Source organism: Pseudopodoces humilis, chromosome 32 (genome assembly GCF_049639895.1).
Source record: "Pseudopodoces humilis isolate 2021_Gansu_Grassland_sample_001 chromosome 32, ASM4963989v1, whole genome shotgun sequence".
NCBI lineage: Eukaryota > Metazoa > Chordata > Aves > Passeriformes > Paridae > Pseudopodoces > Pseudopodoces humilis.
In genome coordinates this window covers 1877729-1893604 of record NC_142231.1, presented here as the reverse complement: position 1 = coordinate 1893604, position 15876 = coordinate 1877729, and the positions used below count along the sequence as shown (strand labels likewise).

The 15876-nt window shown below is 57.4% G+C and overlaps 3 protein-coding genes across 6 annotated transcripts; 2 read left to right on the top strand and 1 right to left on the bottom strand.

Annotated features, from left to right (window-relative positions):
- The first annotated feature begins 31 nt into the window (after positions 1-31).
- On the top strand, positions 32-5539 carry BIN2 (bridging integrator 2). Its single transcript, XM_005532071.3, has 11 exons — positions 32-146; positions 1479-1559; positions 1655-1709; positions 2388-2482; positions 2570-2665; positions 2741-2848; positions 2947-3032; positions 3569-3644; positions 3904-3986; positions 4251-4869; positions 5194-5539. Exons 1-11 carry the CDS (start codon positions 69-71, stop codon positions 5287-5289), a joined length of 1473 nt encoding a protein of 490 aa, XP_005532128.3. The 5' UTR covers positions 32-68; the 3' UTR covers positions 5290-5539.
- Positions 5540-5780: 241 nt separating this feature from the next.
- On the top strand, positions 5781-9918 carry SMAGP (small cell adhesion glycoprotein). 4 transcript variants are annotated; one of them, XM_088068885.1, is made up of 4 exons: positions 5781-5824; positions 8608-8680; positions 8775-8849; positions 8932-9918. In XM_088068885.1, the coding sequence occupies exons 2-4, from the start codon at positions 8650-8652 to the stop codon at positions 9093-9095; spliced, it is 270 nt and encodes an 89-aa protein (XP_087925011.1). In that variant the 5' UTR covers positions 5781-5824; positions 8608-8649; the 3' UTR covers positions 9096-9918. The 4 variants fall into 4 exon arrangements, with proteins under 4 accessions (XP_087925011.1, XP_087925012.1, XP_005532058.1 ...); XM_088068886.1 differs by lacking the exon at positions 5781-5824 and adding an exon at positions 6137-6171; XM_005532001.3 differs by lacking the exon at positions 5781-5824 and adding an exon at positions 8089-8226.
- DAZAP2 (DAZ associated protein 2) lies at positions 9750-13576 on the bottom strand. Its single transcript, XM_088068884.1, has 4 exons — positions 13482-13576; positions 12221-12333; positions 11714-11950; positions 9750-11087 (listed from the first exon to the last, which is right to left on the bottom strand). The coding sequence occupies exons 1-4, from the start codon at positions 13492-13494 to the stop codon at positions 10962-10964; spliced, it is 489 nt and encodes a 162-aa protein (XP_087925010.1). The 5' UTR covers positions 13495-13576; the 3' UTR covers positions 9750-10961.
- Positions 13577-15876: the final 2300 nt, after the last annotated feature.

The window sequence follows — 15876 nt, the reverse complement described above, 5'->3', positions numbered from 1 at the left end:
CTCCAACTTCCTCCATCAAAACCCTCCAACGGCAGCTCCGCGGCCACGGGCGGGGCTGGGCCGGGGCCATGGCCGAGGGCAGGAGCGGCAGCGCCGGGCTCTTCGCCAGGCAGGTCCAGAAACGCTTCAGCCGCGCCCAGGAGAAGGTACGGAGGTGCCACCCACTCCCAAATCCCAGCTTTGATTGGATTTGTCCTTCTTTCCCACCACAGTGTTCCCGGGGTGGCCCAAACAGCACAGCTCAGCACCTTTGGGTGCTCATGGGGTGGGAATTTGGGGGTTTCTGTGTTGGTGTCATCGTTGCTCCAAGGCTTTCGAGGATGGCATCTCCCAAAGCTCCTAAGACACTTTGGCTTCTCCAATGGTGGGTTTTTTTCCTCCCAGAACACCTCGCACAGGTTATGGGGGGGCTGTAGGGTGGTGGCACAGGGTTCCTGGGCTGGCTGGCACTGAGGGTCCCCAGCAGGACCCAGCATGGCCAGTGGTCCCAGGAATGTTGGTGAGGTCGGCACCGGCCCCACAGGAAGCGAGGGGGAAGGGCTGCGGAAGCGGCAGGAGCAGGGCAATTCACGGCTGCTTTGGGGTATTTTGGGGGGACTCTTTCCTTTCCTCTCCCCAAAAAAGCAGCCGTGACTCCTCTTTTGGGGGGTGACACAAAGACCCACTTCAAACCCTCACCCTCCAGGGTTTCCTGGCCAGTGCTTGGTGCTAATTTTGGCCTTCCCACGGCTCAATCATCCAGGCCAGGCTCCAGCTGCTTCCTGCACACAGCAAATCTCCCTCCCAGCCAGGCCCAGCCTCTTCCTGGATATCCCAAATCTCCCTCTGACCCAGCCCCAGCCTCTTCCTGGACACTCCGAAGCTCCCTGTTCCCAGCCCTGGCCTCTTCCTGTGGGTGGCCAAGCTCTTTGTGGAGACCCCAAAAGTCCCTCCTGCCTGGCCCCAGCCTCTTCCTGGACACCTTGAATTTCTCCCCATCTGGCTTCAGTCATTTTCCAGAGGGTCACCCTCTTTCTGGGCACCCCAAAACTCCTTCTTGCCTGGCCCCAGCCTCTTCCCCAGGGGAGCTCAATCTCTTCCTGGACTGCCTCAGTCCAGACCCAGCCCAGGAGGCTCAGCCTGGACACCCCAAATCTCCCCCACCTGGCCCAGCCTCTCTCTGCTCTCCTTCAGCCTCAGACCTTCCTCATCCTCTTCCTGGTGTTCCCTGTACCCCACGGTCAGGGCTCGGGGTGTTTTGGGGTGCACAGAACTGCACCCACAGGGTTTAGGGTGGGAGGTGGGCTAGCACCCAAAAATTCACCGTTTTCCTGAAAATAATAAAAGCACTGGGGGATGCAGTGAAATTTTGTGTTTCCGCATAAATCCTGCCCTGCCGGATCCTCGGCAGCCCCTCAGGGGGGTTTTGGGGGTCCCGGTGACCTCGGGGTGACCTCGGGGTGTGGGAGGGGCTCTTCCCCTCTCTCTCTCCATCACAGGTTCTGCAAAAATTGGGCAAAACGGTGGAAACCAAAGATGAGCAGTTCGAGCAGAGCGCCTACAACTTCCAGCTGCAGCAGGTGACGGGGGGCAGCGGGGACATTGGGGACACCCCGAGCCAGCCCCGGGGGTCCCGGGGACAGCCCTGACCCCCCCTCACCGCTGTGCTTTGCAGAACGAAGGTCACAAACTCTACAAGGACCTCAAGGGGTTCGTGGGAGCCGTGAAAGGTGCGGAACCGACACGGAACGTCCCAGAAAAGCTCGGGAGCAGGGAGGGACTCGGGGCGGAGCCAGGATAATAAATGAGAAAGAGCAGAGGAAATAAATCGTGCTTATAATAAATAGATTAGTAATAAAAAAATCAGTATTAAATCAAAAGAAAGAATAAATGAAAATCAATATTGAGAATAAATAGATTGTAAGCTACAAATTGATAATAAAGACAAAATAGATAATAAAAATACTCTTCGTGGGATAATAGATATTATATATGAGATATATATTACATATATGACATGTAATGTATATTATCTCATATATCATATATATAATGTATAATATTTCATTATGTATTAAATAAATATGGGATAATAAGGGGATAAAAATAATAGAGAGATAATAGAAGAGATAAAAATAATAGATATTGAAAATATATTAAAGATAAAATAATAAAAATACTGTATGTGGGATAATAGATAATAAATATATATGGGATATATATTATATATGGGATATTAAATAGATAAATAGATAATACATATGGTATCTATAGGCTATATACAGGATATTAGCGACAATAAATAATTTAAAATAACACACCTGGGCTAATAAACAACAACAGACAACAGTGAATAAATGAATAATGATAAATGGGAGGGGATAATGACGGGTACCTGTGCCCCACAGTGATGCACGAGAGCTCCCGCAAAGTGGCCGAGACGCTGCAGGAGATTTACAGCCACGAGTGGGACGGGCACGAGGAGCTCCGAGCTATCGCTGACGTGAGCCCTGGGTGTCCCCAAGGGTCCCCTTGAAGCCCAGGGGGGTTGGAGGGTGCCGGGTGTCACCCCTGTCCTTGTCCCCCCCAGAGCAATGACCTCCTGTGGGATGACTACGAGGCGAAGTTGGCCGACCAAGCCCTGCGGCTCATGGAGAATTACCTGGCTCAGTTCGGGGACTTTAAGGTGTTTAACTGTGAGGTCGGGTGGGGCTGGGGACCGGGGGAACACGGGGGGTCCTGGCTCACCTGTCCCCCCCAGGAGCGCATCGCCAAGCGGGGCCGAAAGCTCGTGGACTACGACAGTGCCCGGCATCACCTGGAGGCTCTGCAAAGCGCCAAGAAAAAGGACGAGGCCAAAATTGCCAAGGTTGGGACTCCCCGGGAGGCCCCAGCACAGCGGCCACGTGGGGACAGTCCCCCGGCCATGGGAACAAAGCCACGGCCCCCCCGTGTCCCTCCCCGCAGGCTGAGGACGAGTTCAATAAAGCCCAGGCAGTGTTTGAAGACCTGAACAGGGACCTGAGGGAGGAGCTGCCAGTCCTGTACGGCAGGTACGGCGCTGTCACGGGCTGGGGACACCGCAGGGCCTCGGGGACATTCAGGGCCTGGGGGGGACACTGCAGGGATTTGGGGATATCGTGGGACTGGAGATCACTCTGGGGGTTGCCAGGCTGGGGATGTCCTGGGGCTGAGGGACATTGGGAGGGCTTGGGGACATCACGGACCAGGGGGTTGGGGGACATTGTGGGGCTGGGGGACACGGGCTGGGCATGAGTGCCATCGGGTGGGTGAGGTCCCCCCATGGCAGGGGAGAACTTGCGTGGGTCTCTCCTCAAAGCCCACCCTGGGGACACATCGAGGGTTTGGGGGGACATCGGCCACGGGGCCCTGTGGCAGTGGGAGGTGGCAACTCAACAGCACCCATGGGGTGGCCCTGAGGGGGCCATTCCTCTTCCAGCGGGGTCCACGGAGTTGGAGACTCAGCAGGTGGGGTGGGTGTGATGTGGCTGAGCACCCCCAGACCCCTCCGGTGTCCCCTCCGTGGGACATCGCGTGTAGCCCCAGATCCCTCCCATGTCCCCCACAGCCGCATCGCCTGTTACATCACCGTTTTCCAGAACATCTCCAACCTCCGTGACGTCTTCTACAAGGAGATGAGCAAGGTGGGGAGGGCACTCCAAAACACCTCCCCCTCCCCCCGGCAGCAGGAGGTGCCCTCAGGTGTCCCCAGGTGTCCCCAGGTGTCCCCAGCTGGCGATGCCGCTGCTGTTCCCCTGCAGAGTCCCTGCTCTTCATTTAATTCGTTCAGAGCAGCCCGAGGGTGTTTGGGGTGTCCCCAGGTGTTGGGGGCCCTGCTGAGCCCCCGGGTGATGGGGAGCACTTGGGGACCCCCTGAAGTGTTTCTGTGTTCCCCCTGCCCAGCTCAACCGGGACCTGTATGAGGTGATGAGCAAACTGGAGAAGCAGCACTCGAGCAAGGTGTTCATCATCAAAGGTGTTCCCAGGTAACACCTCGGGGAGATGAGGGGACAGCCGAGGTTAAGGGGACAATTCGCCTCCCAGCCCCCCACAGATGTGGTGGAGGCTCCAGTCCCAGAGTCCTGGGGTGGGTGGACATCTGTGAAAGAAGGGCTGAAGGTGCTTTTTGGTGGGCCAGGGGAATTAATCGGGGTCCTGCTGGATGGGGAAGCATCACCTGCAAACTGGGACAGTGACACCCCAAGGATGCCTGGGGACACCCCAAGCTGAACCCCTCTGTCCTCCCCCAGCAACCGCCGCTCTCTGGTCATCTCCGCGCCCGTGAGCCCCCCGGCCGCGTTCCCCTGCCCGGACAAGGCGCCCGTGCTGGACGCGGAGGTGACACCGGCGTCCCCCGGCGGGGACAGCGCTGCCACCGAGACCAACGGAGACCCCGGGGCTGTTTCCCCCGGGCCCCCCCCGGCTTCGCCCGCCAGCGGGGGCTCCCTGGACACGGCCTCGGTGTCCAGCGAGGAGAGCCCGGAGCCCATCTCCGAGCCCGATTCTGTGTCCCCTGCTCAGGAGACACCGCAGCCGGGGGGTTACAGCGGGGGGCGGGGGGGGCCCGAGGGCATCGCCACCTCCCTGGCGTCACTGATTTTATCCGAGGCCATTGCCCAGGCCACCGGCACCTCGTCGCCAGAGCCGGGAAAAGCCACGGACACGGCCGGGGACGGCGCGGCCACCGGCGCTGAGGGTCGGGCAGGTCCCGGGGAGCCGGGGGCCCCCAGCGCAGCTCTGCCCTGCCATGTGCTCGGACCCGCGGCCGTGGCACCGGAGAGTCCCCGGGGGCCGTGTCAGCTCGGCGGGGACCGGGGACAGCGCGGTGACACCGAGGACAGCGCGGAGGTGACGGATGTCGAGGCAGAGGTGCGCAAAACTCGGCTGGGAAAGTTCTGGGAGACGCCAGGGGTGGGAGAGGGGAACACGCACAGGGGGATCCCTGAATGGGGAGGGGCACCCGGGCGGGATGTGGGGACACGAGACCGAGCCGGGGGACAAACCCAGCCCCGTGGGACACCCCCTGCTGCAGGTGGGGCTGGACCTGCCCCTCCCCGCGGTGTCGGGCCCGGGGACGCCGGACTCCTCTGGATCCCCAACCCAGGCGGGTGCAAAGGGCGGGGGGCTCGGTCCCTTTTGGATGGAATTGAACGGGATCACGAGGTGCCGGTGTCACCCCCATGCCTCTCCCAGGGCTGTTCCGGGACACCGGAGCAGGACACGAGCCAGGACGCCTCAGATGCTGCAGATTCCCCCCAGGATCCCACCGAGTCCCTCAGCGCCCTGTGATCCCACGGGAAATACGGCGTCTTTCCCAAATTCATTCCCCAGAATGCATTTCCCAGCCCTCATCCCGTACGAAATAAAGATGGAAAAGGTGGCAAAATCCCAAATCTCCATCTGGGATTGCAGATGGGGTCCGGGGGGAACCCCACCTGCGGATTTGGGGCGGCTGAGGAGTTGGGGGGTGTGGGGAGTTAGGGATTGTCACTCTCCCCCCCCACCCCCGCTCCAACATCCGTGACTCAGGGAAAAGGCATCGAGCCTGTTCCACCAGCTCCCGGAAAATGCACTGTCATGCCAAAAATAAAACAAGCTACCCCAATTTTCCCCTCCCGTGATCCAGAACTCCCCCATTCCCACACAAAGCCCCGTTCCCAATCTCCGGAGTGATGGATTGGCCCCGTAGCCAGCGAGGGGTTAACGGGGGAGGAATCCTCGGGGTTGATCCTCATTCCGGCCGAACTGGAAAAGTGAGGAATGAAAAGGGCAACGCCTTCACCTGGGCAGCGCCTTCACCTGGAGCCGCACATGGTGCCGGCAGGTAAGAGCTGCAGGAGTGTGACCTGGATCCCGCGATGCCCCCCGAAATTCCCATTCCCTGGGGGGTTTCAGGGGATTCCTACACCAGACACAGGGATTTGGATACGGAGGCACCAGAGCCCTGCAATGAGGGACGGGGTGTGCGGCTGGTCTGGGGTGAAGCCGGAATGTCGGGGCTCGGCCAGGCATTTCCAGCTGAATTTGGGGTGGAAGGGGAGGGAAAAGGCCGGATCCTGCCTCAGGGAGAGGCTGAAACCAGGAAATCCGGCAGGAAAGCTGAGGGGGAAACAGGGGGAGCAAAGTGCTGATCCCAGGGGATCATCCCAAGGTGGCTGAGAAGAAACGAGGGTGAGCAGCAAACCCTGCCCTCCACCCGCTGGGGAGGGGAGGGGGGGCTGGGAAGGGGCTGCTGAGCACCCCCAAACGAAGCCTGTGGGGATGATCCCATCCTCCATCCGCTGGGAATGGGAATGGAAGTGGGATGGGAATGGGGGGGCTGTGAAGGCACCGCCAAGCACCCCTAAAAAATCCCTGTGGGGATTCTCCTCCGGTCCTCCAGGCACCGGGAATGGGGATGGGGATCAGGATGGGGGGGCTGCATCCCCAGTGCTCCTTGGAGGAGTTTTCAGGACGGGAGCAGCAGTGCAGGGCAGAGTTTCCCTTGGGAACAGCTCTGGAGCCACTGGGCCGGAGCACAGGAATGAGGAAGATGAGGGTTTTTCACAACCCTGCTTTAAAAACACATGGAAATCCATCGGGACGCAGTTTGCTGGGAATGATTCACTCCTGCTGCCAGCCCCCCTCTTCCGGGCTGGATCCCAGCCTGGCACTGCCAAAAACCCCGCGGGTTTCTGTGTTGGGAAGCGCCAGTTCCTTCCCACGATCCCGAGGAGGGAGCACTGAGGGGGATCCACAGGGAGCATCCCTGCCCCAGGAGAGAGCACAAGGAGCTCCACTTCCATGACCATGCATGGTTTGATGGAAATCAAACCTTTCCCTCAGATCAAACTCGATTTAAACCTTTGGTGAGTCCCAGGATTCCATTTCTCAGCTACTGTGGGTCGCAGGATTCCATTTTTTGGGTGCTGGGGCACAGAACTGGTTCATGTTTCCCACTGCTAATGCCAGACTCTTGCCAAGAAACCCTCCCTAAGGCTCGGAGCAGCTCCCGTTCCACCCAGCAGCACCTTTTCCTATTTTTGTATTAAATCCCAGTCTCTTTTGGGGAAATCAGACACAGTTTTCGCTCTGAAGCTGCCCAGGAGCAGCAGCTGCTCCATGGGAAGGTCGTGGCTGCCTTTGGGAAAGGCCCAGAGCTGGGAGAGCTTCACAGCAACGCTGGGTTTAACAAAGGGCTGGGTTAAAACAAAACTGGATTTAAAGCTGTTTAAAGAAAAACTTTGTTTAATTCAAAGTTGGGTTTAAAACAAAACCATGTTTCAAACAAAGCTGGGATTAAAGCAACTCTGGATTTAATGCAAAACTGTTTAAAGCAAACTGTGTTTGAAGGAAAGCTGTTTTTAAGGCAAAATCAGGTTTAAATCAAAGCTGTGTTTAATGAAAAGCTGGACTTAAAGTGAAGTTGGGTTTAAAGCAAAACCAAGTTTAAAGAAAAGCTGGGTTTAACATAAAGCTGGACTAAATTAAAACTAGGCTTAAAGCAAAATTGTGCTGGAAATAAAATCAGGTTTAATGCAAAGCTGGGTTTAAAGCAAAGCTGTGTTTAAGGCAAAATCGGGTTTAAAACAAAGTTGGGATTAATGCAGTTTGATTTCAAGCAAAACAAAGCTTAAAATGAAACTATTAAAGCAAGGTTTAACATAGGACTAGTTTTAAAGCAGAACTGGTCTTACAGCAAAACCAGGTTTAAAGCAAAGCTGGGTTTAAATTAAAACTGGATTAAAGCAGAGCAGGTTTTAAGTAAAACTGAATTTAATGAGTGAGTGGCTGCTGCCAGTGCGAGCCGGGCATCGCCTGCTCGGGCTCCCCGCTCCTCCCTGTCCCGCTGCGGGGAGAGGAACGTTCACTTCCCCAATTCCGGCCCCAATTCCCGGCTCTCCCCCGGCCCCAATTCCCGGGATTTCCCCCTCGGTTCCAATTCCCGGCCCCAATTCTCGATTCCCGGCCCCAGTTCCCGGGATTTCCCCCTCGGTTCCAATTCCCAATTCCCAATTCCCAATTCCCGGCCCCAATTCCCGGCCCCGCCCCGCTCCTGCCCCGCGGCCGCGCTCCCGCCGCTCGATTTCCTCTATTTTTAAAATCCCCCAACAAATGAGATTTGATTCGCTCCCGGCCGCGCTGAGTCACGGAATCCCCGAGCCCCGGAGCCACCGGCCCCGAGCGCCGGAGCCACGGCCGGGACACTCTGGAGGGTCCCGGGGGTCCCCACCGGGCACAGCCAAGGTGGGTCCGGCAGTTCCACGTCCCGGCTGCGACATCGACCTTCGGCTCAGGATTTAGGGCATTTTCAAGGACTTTCAGGCACTTTGAAGCTCTCAAAATTTGGGAGCGAATCCAGTCGGGGGCTGGTTCTTCCCTGCCCCGGCTCCGACCCCAGCCCCAGTGGTACCAGTGCGTTACTGGTGGGGCAATACCGCCCCCCACCCCCCGAGCGGAGCTTTTCGGGGAGATTTGTGGGAAATCACTACTTTTATCCCTGTTTTTGGCAGTTCCGAAGGAATCCGGAGCCTCACCTGGAAGGAGCCACTGGAAGGAGCACCCACCTGAGCACAGGTGATGGGGCTTTGAGTGGGAACTCACCGCTTTTATCGCTATTTTTGGCAGCTCTGAAGGACCCCAAACCTTCACCTGGAAGGAGCCAATGCGATGGAGGGGGATCAGCCCCACCTGAGCTCAGGTGAGCACCTGGAGCCGCTTTTCCGAGCTCTTCCCACGTTTTCCACCTGGCTCAGCCCCTCCCTGACCTCCATCTCTCCCCTGTCCCGAGGAAGACCTGACCACCCCGTACCTGAGGAAGGCTCCCACCCCCCCTGGCCGTGAGGACGCCGACACCGCCGTCATCGCAGGTGAGGCCGCGGCTGCTGCTCCGGCCCGGGGCCGCTGTGGTCGCTCCGGGCTGAGCCCTGGTGCCCTGTGCTTGCCCCACAGTGGTGATCACCCTGGTGTTCCTCACCTTGCTGACGGTGCTGGTGGTGATCGGGATTTACCTGTACCGGAACCAGGGCTCCTACCGCACCTACGAGCAGCCGGAGCCGGACGCGGCCCCGAGGGAGGAGGCTCCGGCCAAGGAGAAGGAGGAATATTTTATCTAAGGACGCACCTGGGATCCGCATAGGTCCCGAAATTCCCTGGAGCTGGGGGCCTACATAAATTTTTTCAGGAGTTAGGATGCTACCGGAATTCCCTGGCATCGGGGATCTGCCCAAATTTTCGGAGTTAGGGATCCACCTAAATATCCCGGAGTTGGGGAATTTCTTGGAGGTGGGAGACCTTCTTAAGTTGGGAATCTGCCTGAATTCCCTGGAGTTGGGGCTCTACCCGAATTTCCTGGCACTGGGGTTCTGCCTAAATTCCCTGGATTTGAGGATCCACCTGAATTTGAAACCTGCCTAAATTCCCTGACATTGAGGTTCTGCCTAAATATCCTGGAGCTGGGATCTGCCTGATTCTCCTGGAGTTTGTGATCTACCTAAATTCCCTGGACCTGGGGTTCTGCCTAAAGTTGAGGATCTACTGGCTGATTTTGCTTGGTTTGTTGGTTTTTTTTTTTCCTTAATTTATGAAGCTAACCATGGAAGGAATATGTGGGTGCCTGAGGGCAGGAAAAACCCCAAATACCCCCCAAAAATAATAACCCCGAAAGAGGAAGTTGCCAACCCAGCAGGGAAAAGGAAAGAAGTGAGGAAACCCCCAGCTAGCAGCAGCCAAAGAGGTTCTCAGAGGCCAAACAGAAACTTGTTACTTCATTTAAATTTTCAAAATAATCTTTATTTTATTTTTGGTTTTTAGTATAAAAACTCCACAAGTTCAGTGCAGCACAGAGAGTCCGAGAGCCGAGCTGGGGAACAGTCAGGGATGGTCACACACACACAGGACACGGATTCAGATTAAAATGAAATATTACAATAAAATAGAGTTGAATCTGAGCTCTTTCTTCATCAAATAACAACCAAAAAGAAGAAAAACACCCGATTGAGGATCCCTGAAACGTTCCTCGAAAGCTTGTGGAGTTTGGTTATCAATGCAGGCATGAGTCACTGATAAACACATCGATAAACCCATTCACAACTCATTTCCGAGCATCCCATTCATAAAAATCCACCTACAAACATCCCATTCATAAAACTCATTCATAAAGCCACCAATAAACACCTCATTGATAAAGCCATTGATAACCCCCCAAAGCGAGCCCACGATCCGAGGGATTTGTGTGCTCACTGACAGTTCCCACACACCCGGGACAGATGGCAACCAGCCTCTCGGATTTAAGGAATTTGGGTGCAAAAACACCAGGTTTGAGTTAAAATCAAGCATTTGCTAATTAAGCATCAGTTAAACCTGGTTCTAGCTGGAATGGGAGAATCCCACGGGAGCTGCAGCAGGGCCCTGGCACCGGTCATGGCTTTAATTAGAGCTGAAGTGCAAACAATCCAAGATTACTCAGAGTGGGTTAAAAAATTCCCAGGACAGGACAGAAGTTTCTGGAAGAGAAAGGTGGGAGAGGGTGAGGGGGCACCTCTGGAGTGAGGCAGGGAAGGGCTCAGGTCCTTCCCATTAGTGGGGAAGGAGATTTTTGCCTCTGAGAAGGGAATTTGTCTCTGGAGAGGAGATTTTGTCTGTTTTCTACCCAAAATCCACCTTTCCCAAAAAGAAGGGAGACCCAGATGGGTCCAGCAGAGGGATGAGGGTGGCGGAAGGAAAACTGCTCCCCAGGGTGTAATTAGGCCATTAATTAATTAGATCTGCACGTAAATGAGGAAGAGGCAGGGGCTGAGCTCACCCCTATTTGTGAATGAGCCCCCTGGGATCCCCCGATTGACCAAACCCCTCCCCTGTCACCCACTCGTGTCACCTGCAGGGAGGGGACCCTCCCCGGCCTTTGGGGCTCCCCAGGCCCGGTGCAGGTACCTGGGGGGAGGTGCTGATGGGCGGGGGGGCCCCCCAAACCCAGCCCCCCCTCACCAGAGGCTGAAGCCGCCCCCAGCCCCCCCCAGGAAGCCCCCCTTGCGCGGGGGCAGCAGGACGGCGGCTCCGGGCGGGACGGGCACCGGGGGGGCACCCGGGGGGCATCCGGCAGGCGGCGGCTGCAAGACACAAACGGAGGGGACAGGTCACTGTCACGACATGGGGACAGCCGAGGTCACCGTCACGACAGGACAGGCCAGCCAGCGTTAGCGTCGTGACAGGAGGGAGACAAGGTCACTGCCACAGGACAGGACAGCCAAGCTTGGTGTCACACCTGGGGCGGGCACGAAGCCCCCGTGGGCTCTGGGGACACGTTGGGTCCTCAGCCCTGACCCACCTCTGAGGCCTGCGGCACCTGGGCCAGGTAGGGGACACCTGTCACCTGTGCTGCCACCTGGGGCCCAGGAAAGCAGGAACCTCTCAGGTTCCAGGGAAGGGGAGCCAAGAGAGTCTGGGGAAGCAGGGACCAGGACCCTCCCCCAGCTCCCAGGAAACGCCAGGCCCAGGTGTGGGGCCAGGTGAGGTTAAGTGGCCAAGGCCTCCCTTGCCCTGCTCTCCCCAGCCCAGATTTGGGCAGTACCAGCCACACCCAGCCTGGCTGTGAACCAGAGCCACCCGCAGTCCCCAGTCCCACCTGGAAGTGCCCAAGGACAGGCAGGCTGTGACTCATCTGGGCCAGGGCCAGGTGATCTTCTGGTCCCTCCCCACCCAAATCCCCCTGTTCTGTGGCTCCACCTGCACTCACCGGGATGCTGCCGGTGCCACCTGTCCCCAGCCTGGCTCCGGTGTCAAACCCCCCTTCCAGCAGCACCGTGGATCCCGGTGGATACATCTGTCCCAGTGGGAAATAGGCCACGGGGGTGCCCAGAGCCCCCACGGGCAGCGGCGGGGCCAGGGGCAGGTACAGGGACGCACCTGGGTACGCTGGGGACATGGGGGGGACGCCAGCAGCGCCCAGGGGGACGAAGCTGAGACGGTAGAGCTGGAAAAACATCAAGTCAGCAAAGTAAGACAGGCGTTATCCCACATCCAGGTGTGTATCCAGCACCCAGGGGGACTCTCAGCCACCCACAGGAGCAGGGAATCACCTGGAATTCATCCCTGGGCTTTACTGGGGGGTTTTGGGTCACTTGGGCTATGAGAAGGAGGGGTCCCTGTCCAAGGGAACCAGGTGAGCTCCAGGGTTCTCCCTGGGCTATGGACAGGAGGGGTCCCAGGGGTAAATGCCCCCCTGGACAGGTGTCCCACCTACCTCGGGGTACGCAGCTGCAGGGTCAAGGTAGGGGGGCGGCTGCAGCAGGGGAAGAGTCTGGGGGTACCCGGGGGGGGCCGGGCCGGGGAAAGAGGGCTGGCCTGGAAACGGCCCTGGGAGAGAGAAACGGGTCAGGAGAGCCAGGATCGAGGAGTTTGGCAGTTTGGGATTGAGCCCAAAATTGCCCTGCCAGAAAAAGGCATAACCCCCGTGCCCCCCTCGGCATCAACCCCCCCGTTCCCCCATCATCACTGCCCCTGTTCCCCCATCATCACTGCCCCTGTACCCCCATCATCACTGCCCCGTTCCCCCATCATCACTGCCCCTGTACCCCCATCATCACTGCCCCGTTCCCCCATCATCACTGCCCCGTTCCCCCATCATCACTGCCCCTGTACCCCCATCATCACTGCCCTGTACCCCCATCATCACTGCCCTGTTCCCCCATCATCACTGCCCCGTTCCCCCATCCTCACCTCCCCGGTCCCCCCTCATCACTGCCCCTGTTCCCCCATCATCACTGCCCCTGTACCCCCATCATCACTGCCCTGTTCCCCCCCTCATCACCTCCCCGTTCCCCCCATCATCACTGCCCCGTTCCCCCATCATCACTGCCCCGTTCCCCTATCATCACTGCCCTGTACCCCCATCATCACTGCCCCGTTCCCCCCTCATCACTGCCCTGTACCCCTCCTCATCACTGCCCCGTTCCCCCATCATCACTGCCCCGTTCCCCCATCATCACTGCCCCGTTCCCCCATCATCACTGCCCTGTACCCCCATCATCACTGCCCTGTTCCCCCATCATCACTGCCCCGTTCCCCCATCATCACTGCCCCGTTCCCCCATCATCACTGCCCCGTTCCCCCATGATCACTGCCCTGTTCCCCCATCATCACTGCCCTGTTCCCCCATCATCACTGCCCCTCCCGTGCCCCCTCCATGGCACCAGCCCGGCCTCAGCGTCCCCACAACGGTGTCACCCCCTCCCTCCCATGGTATCTCCCCCCAAGTCCTCAGACCCCCCCGGCGCCCCCTCCCATGGTATCTCCCCCACCCCGCTCTCAGCCCCGCCCCCGGGCCAAAGTGAGGCTGAGCACGCGTCTCCATGACAACCCCAGCCCCGCCCCCTCGGCCCGTGCGGCCCCGCCCATCCGGCGCCCTCACGCGCCCTTAAAGGCGCCGCGCAGCCGGGGCGGCGCTCCCTGATGGGGGCGGGGGCCCCGGTAAAAGGGACCGAGGGGCCCCGCCCCGGCCTTGCCTTTGCCGTTCATGGCGGCGGCGGCTCCCGCTGTCACGGCGGGAGGAGCGGGAGGAGGAGGAGGAGGAGGAGGCGGGGGCGGCCCGTGGGGGAGGGTGAGGGACGGGGCAGGAAGCGGGGCAGGAACCGAACGTCGTGACGTCATCGCGCTAGGGGCGGGGCCGCACGCTCTTAAAGGGGCCGCGGGAAACGGGGGGGAGGGGGGCTGGAGGGGGGGTCCCTAAACAGGGGCTGGAGGGGGAGAGGTCCCTAAACAGGGATTGGGGGTCCCTAAACAGGGACTGGGGGTCCCTAAACAGGGATTGGGGGTCCCAGGGGAGGGGTTGGAGTGGGGAGGGGTCCCTAAACAGGGACTGGGGGTCCCTAAACAGGGATTGGGGGTCTCTAAACAGGGACTGGGGGTCTCTAAACAGGGACCGGGGGTCCCTAAACAGGGATTGGGGGTCCCAAGGGAGGCGCTGGAGGGGGAGGGGTCCCTAAACAGGGATTGGGGGTCCCAAGGGGGGCGCTGGAGTGGGAGGGGTCCCTAAACAGGGACTGGGGGTCCATAAACAGGGACTGGGGGTCCCTAAACAGGGATTGGGGGTCCCAAGGGAGGGGCTGGAGGGGGAGGGGTCCCTAAACAGGGACTGGGGGTCCCTAAACAGGGATTGGGGGTCCCAGGGGAGGCGCTGGAGGGGGAGGGGTCCCGGGGTGCCCAGGGAAAGCTGGCGGGGCTCAGAGGGAGGGGGGTCACTTAGCGGGGTCTGGGGTCGCCCTAAGGGGGGTTTGGAGGTGAGGAGGGGTCGCTAAGGGGAGGTTGGATGAGGGGGTTCCCCCGAACCCCCCCGGTTTTGGCCCAGGTGGGACCGTGAGGGACTCCCCTGGTTCAGGTGCAGGGGAGGCAGGGGTGGAAAATGGTGTTTAAAAATGAAATAAATCTCAAATATAGAGAACAATAGAAAATACCGGTAATAAAATAATAGCTAATTCTATATTTGCGCATTAATACATAAGAATTTAATGTAAAATACAGTTAAATTAAATATTTATAAAGTATTTATAAACCTTTAGAGATATACCATGCATACTACAATAATACATAAAAATATAATAATAAATAATAAATATTTTTCAAATTAATACAGTAGTGCAACGTATAATATAGGAATAAATATTAATAAAGATTAATAAATAAAAATTAATATACTAATATATTAGTAAAAATCATATAATTATGCACTAATATATAAGATAATATATAGTATAATATGAATATATGTCAAATATTTATGTAATGCACAATATATAGCATAATAGTATAATATATTGGAAAATTCAACAAGTACTGATAAAATATACAATATATAGTACATAAAATATATATAATGTGTATCACATATATAAAGCTATATATAAATAATCCATATATCTCTATATCATTATAGAGCCCCCTTTGGTTGTAAAACGCCCCCCGAAAGTCCAAAATTCCCATTTTTTTGGGTGATTTTCCCGCTTCCTCTCTCTTCATTTCAGCCACACTTTCAGGACTCAAATCTCTCCTTTTCCGCCTTCTTTTCATCCAGCTCCAGCCCCAAACCCGAGGGAGCCGCTCATGAATAATGTAGCACTGCGGCATGAATATGCAAATTACCCTCCCGGTGGTGGGGATGTGGTCATGAATAATTCATGAGCGGGAAATTTTCCTTCCCTTCAAATTGCACAGAAATGGAAAAAAAAATTAAATAATATTTACCTTTAAAGTGGGACCAGATGCTGCTCAGGGACCCCCCACACCTTCCCTTAGGGACCCCCCACACCTTCCCTTAGAGACCCCCCCAGACCTTCCCTTAGAGACCCCCCCAGACCTTCCCTTAGGGACCCCCCACACCTTCCCTTAGGGACCCCCCACACCTTCCCTTAGGGACCCCCCAGACCTTCCCTTAGGGACCCCCCACACCTTCCCTTAGGGACCCCCCACACCTTCCCTTAGGGACCCCCCACACCTTCCCTTAGGGACCCCCCACACCTTCCCTTAGGGACCCCCCACACCTTCCCTTAGGGACCCCCCAGACCTTCCCTTAGAGACCCCCCCAGACCTTCCCTTAGGGACCCCCCACACCTTCCCTTAGGGACCCCCGTGCCCCCAGGCCTGGCCCCGACCCCTCCTCGGGAGCCCAGAACCTCTTAGAGACGCCCCCACCTCCAGACCCCCCCTTGGGACCCTCTTTAGGGACCCCCTCTACCCCCAGACCCCGTTTAGAGACCCCTCTCCACCCCCAGTTCCCAGACCCTCTTAGGGACTCCCAGACCCTGCTTAGGGACCCCCAGACCCCATTTAGGGACCCCTCTCCCCCCCCAGTCCCCCAGACTCATTTAGGGACCCCAAGACCCATTTAGAGACCCCCAGACGCGT